At 33.8% G+C, this 3,578-nt stretch overlaps 1 protein-coding gene across 3 annotated transcripts in view; it reads right to left on the bottom strand.

Moving 5' to 3' along the window:
* Positions 1–2,073: 2,073 nt before the first annotated feature.
* Positions 2,074–3,578, bottom strand: part of IL18 (interleukin 18) — a 30,284-nt gene continuing 28,779 nt past the window's right edge. The window contains exon 6 of one of the 3 annotated variants that reach the window (XM_007464636.1): positions 2,074–2,318. In XM_007464636.1, coding sequence (XP_007464698.1) covers positions 2,097–2,318 — 222 coding nt within the window. In that variant the 3' untranslated portion in view covers positions 2,074–2,096. The remainder of the gene's footprint in view (positions 2,319–3,578) is intronic. The other 2 variants (XM_007464638.1, XM_007464637.1) reach the window with 2 other exon arrangements.

Genomic DNA, 3,578 nt, shown 5'->3' with positions numbered 1-3,578 from the left:
GCATTAAATTTTTTCTTTTATGGATCATGCTTCTTGGGTTGTGTCTATAAAAATCTTTGCCTAACCGAAGGTCTTGACATTTTCTCCTGTTGTATTCTAAAAGTTGTATAACTTCAGCTCTTACATTAATGTCTCTGATTGAGTTTGAATTAATTCTGTATATAGTGTGAAGTAAGGATCTAGTTCATCTGTTTTTGTTTTTGTTTTGCATGTGGATATTCAGTTGTACCAGCACCATTTGTTGAAAACTCTCCTTTTCTATCAAATTGCCTTTGTCAAAAGTTAATTGGTCATAAATATAAGGGTTTATTTCTGGACTTTCAAATCTGTTCCTTTGATCTATATGTTTATCCTTGCGTCATTACCAAACTGTTCTGATTACTGCAGCTTATATTAAGTTTTAAGATTAGGAAATGAAAGTTATCCAACTTTGTTCTTTTTAAAAAAATTTTGACTATTCTGTGTCTTTTGGATTTCCATATGCCGTTCAGGTACAGTTTGTCAACTTCTGCAAAATAGCCTGCTGGAATTTTGATGGAGATTGAGTTGAATCTATAGATCAATTTGGGAAGAACTGCCATCTTAACAATATTGGGTCTTCCAAACTGTGAATGTGAAATGTCTCTCCATTTATTTAGATTATATTTAATTTTCCTCAGCAATGTTTTGAAATTTTCAGTGTTCAAGACTTGCACTTCTTTTGCTAAATTTATTCATAAGCATTTTATTCTTTTAAATACGATTGTGAATGGAATTGTTTTCTTATTTTTATTTTCAGATTGTTCATTCTTGTATATAAAAATACAATTTATTTTTGTATATTAATCTTCTGTGACCTTGCTGAACTTGTTTATTAATTTTAATAGGGGTTTGTGTGCACACATGTGTGTATATTCCTTAGGATCTTCTATATTTAGAATCATGTTGTCCACAAATAAAGACAGTTTTACTTTTTCCTTTCTAATCTGGATGACTTTTATTTCTTTTTCTCGTGATTATACTGGCTAGAACCTCCAGCATGATGCTGAACAGAAGTTGCAAGGGCTGAAATTCTTGCATTTTTTTTTTACCATTAAAGTATGATATTAGCGTTTGCTTTTCATAGATGCTGTTTATCACACTGAGGAAATTCTCTTTCAAATTTGTTGAGAATTTTTATTATGAACTAGGTATTGTTAAATGCTTTTTCTGCATTTATTGAGATGATTGTGGGTTTTTATCCTTTATTCTATTAATATGGTATATTACATTAATTGATTTTAGAATATTAAACCATCTTTGCATTCCTGGATTGAATGGTACTTGATCAGAGTGTATAATCCATTTTATATGTTGCTGGATTCAGGAGAAATCTGACTTTTAAAGATATCCTGACTTTGGAAGAAATGCAAAAATTAGTCAAGTGAAGTGGTCTCTTAATAAAATCTTTAAGGTTTTTAAAAAAAAATTTCCAGTAACTATGATACCTTTTATTCATAACTTGAGTCAAAGCATTAATTCTTGAAATACTCTTCCTTGTTTATTCCCTCACACAAATGCTTATGTAATTTTGCTTTACACATAATCTTTCTCTGCAACTTTATAGTAATTGAAAGCAACTTCCAGAAAGTCATATGATTTCTCACAACATCTCTGTGAAGTATATTTGGAGAGAGGTTGGAATAATTTTTCAAACAAAAAGGCAAAGGATGAGGTAATAGATTAAAACTACATGGTGAATCACTGTTTATGGCTTGAAATCTTTAAGGATTTAATTATTTTCTTAAAAACTAGAAAATTCAAATATCAGTTTTATTCATCATTAGGACCAATAACCCAAAATATTCAAAACACTTCTATTGAATATAATCTATTTTCCCATTAACACTGTAGAATGTGTTTTCAAACTATGCATTCTTTTTACATTATACAAATATTGTATTCACCTGGACAAGAGGAAGTCCACTCAATTTCATGAAAGCTTATTATTCATTTCTCAGTAGTATTTTTTGAGATCAGTATTCATTTTATTTCATCATTATAATTGTAGGTTCGAACTCTTATAACCCTTTTGAAACACAAAAACTCAGAAAGTTCAAATTACGCAATTTTAATATCTAGTTCTTGTTTTGAACAGTGAACATTACAGATTTATCTCCATTTTCATCCTTTTTTTTCAAAATGAGTTTGAAAAGGTCATTCTCTTTTTTACAGGCTAGAAAGTATCCTTTGTACAATGAAGACTCAAATTGTATCTTATCATCATGTCCTGGAACACTTCTCTGAAAGAATATGATGTCATTTCCTTCATCATCAATATTATCAGGAGGACTCATTTCCTATAGAGAAAAAAAAATTACTTAATTTGTTCAGGACATGACCAATATGAATATGTGCAGTTTATTTTGAAATATATTACTATACAGAACTAAAGAGGTTTATATTCTCAAGAGTTAAGAAAAAAATCTCTGGTTATAGGAATACTGATCTGCTTACCCTCTTAATTTCTAACCTCCCATTCTTCTTGTCCGCTTTGGCTTTTCACACTATGGAATGCACATTCAGGTCCAGGCCTCTAGTTTTTCCCAATATACCCATCAGATGATTTCCTTCTCTCCTCTCCCATTAAGTGGAGTTCATATTTGCTTAAGATGAAGTAGAGTTCCAGCAAAGGCCACAACCTTTTTCGGCTAATATCAGTTCCTGTCTTCTCCAGCCATTCACAGCTAAAGACATTGATGACCTCCACCCATAGGCCTAGGGTAGCTCCAGTTTGTGAACCAACAGTGAGAGAGGCAGGAAGTGGCTGTAATCTCAGCTGCTTCCTTCAGTGGAGCCTAGAACCGAAACTGGCTATAAATAGACCCATTACTTGTTCTAGGGCTCAGTTAGCAGCTTTTGGTGCTTCCCTGCCAAGCATTCCAGTTCCATAGTAGTCCTGAGTTTCTATCCTGAAAGTAGTCTGTCTCTTGCCTGGACCTTGCCCTGGGAGGCCAGATGGTGATTCCTATATCTCAGCTGCGGAGCAGGGATTTCCTAAGAATGGCTAGATCCCTTGAAACTATAATCCGGCTGGTCACCTAACTGACAGTACTGCCTGCACTTTTCCTATTTTTGCATCATGCCTACTTTCAGGATAGACTAGAAATGTGAGGACCACCTCAGGTTCTTTCCATGTTAATCCCAGAACCAGCAGAAAATTTGAACTTAATTTTGACCCTCTGGTAGCAAAGATCTTCATGATCCTAAGGACTGACAGAGAGACCTTCAGACCCAAAATAGCATCCCAGCATCCTCCTTAGATGCCTGAAAGAACCTGTTTTTTTCCCCAAACTTCTCAATCAATTATGGAATTTATAGCCATAACTCTTGACCTTTGTCCTTTACCAATAAGTGTGAGTCTTGAATTAATGAGAGGATTTATTAGTTCTCCCATTCTATTATTTGCCAAGCACTTTTTCCATCTTCTTGACACTCTCCCCAGTCTCTCAATAAGAATCTACTTATATTTAGATCAGGCTTTTCCCAGTTTCTGACTCTGTCTCTGCAACTGAATTAGTTTTCCTCTATCCCACATGGCTTCAGCTTGGCCATCTCCC

This window comes from Lipotes vexillifer, unplaced genomic scaffold (genome assembly GCF_000442215.2).
Source record: "Lipotes vexillifer unplaced genomic scaffold, Lipotes_vexillifer_v1.1 scaffold785, whole genome shotgun sequence".
Lineage (NCBI taxonomy): Eukaryota > Metazoa > Chordata > Mammalia > Artiodactyla > Lipotidae > Lipotes > Lipotes vexillifer.
Note: the sequence above shows the minus strand (reverse complement) of the source record. Positions and strands in the feature narration are given on the sequence as shown.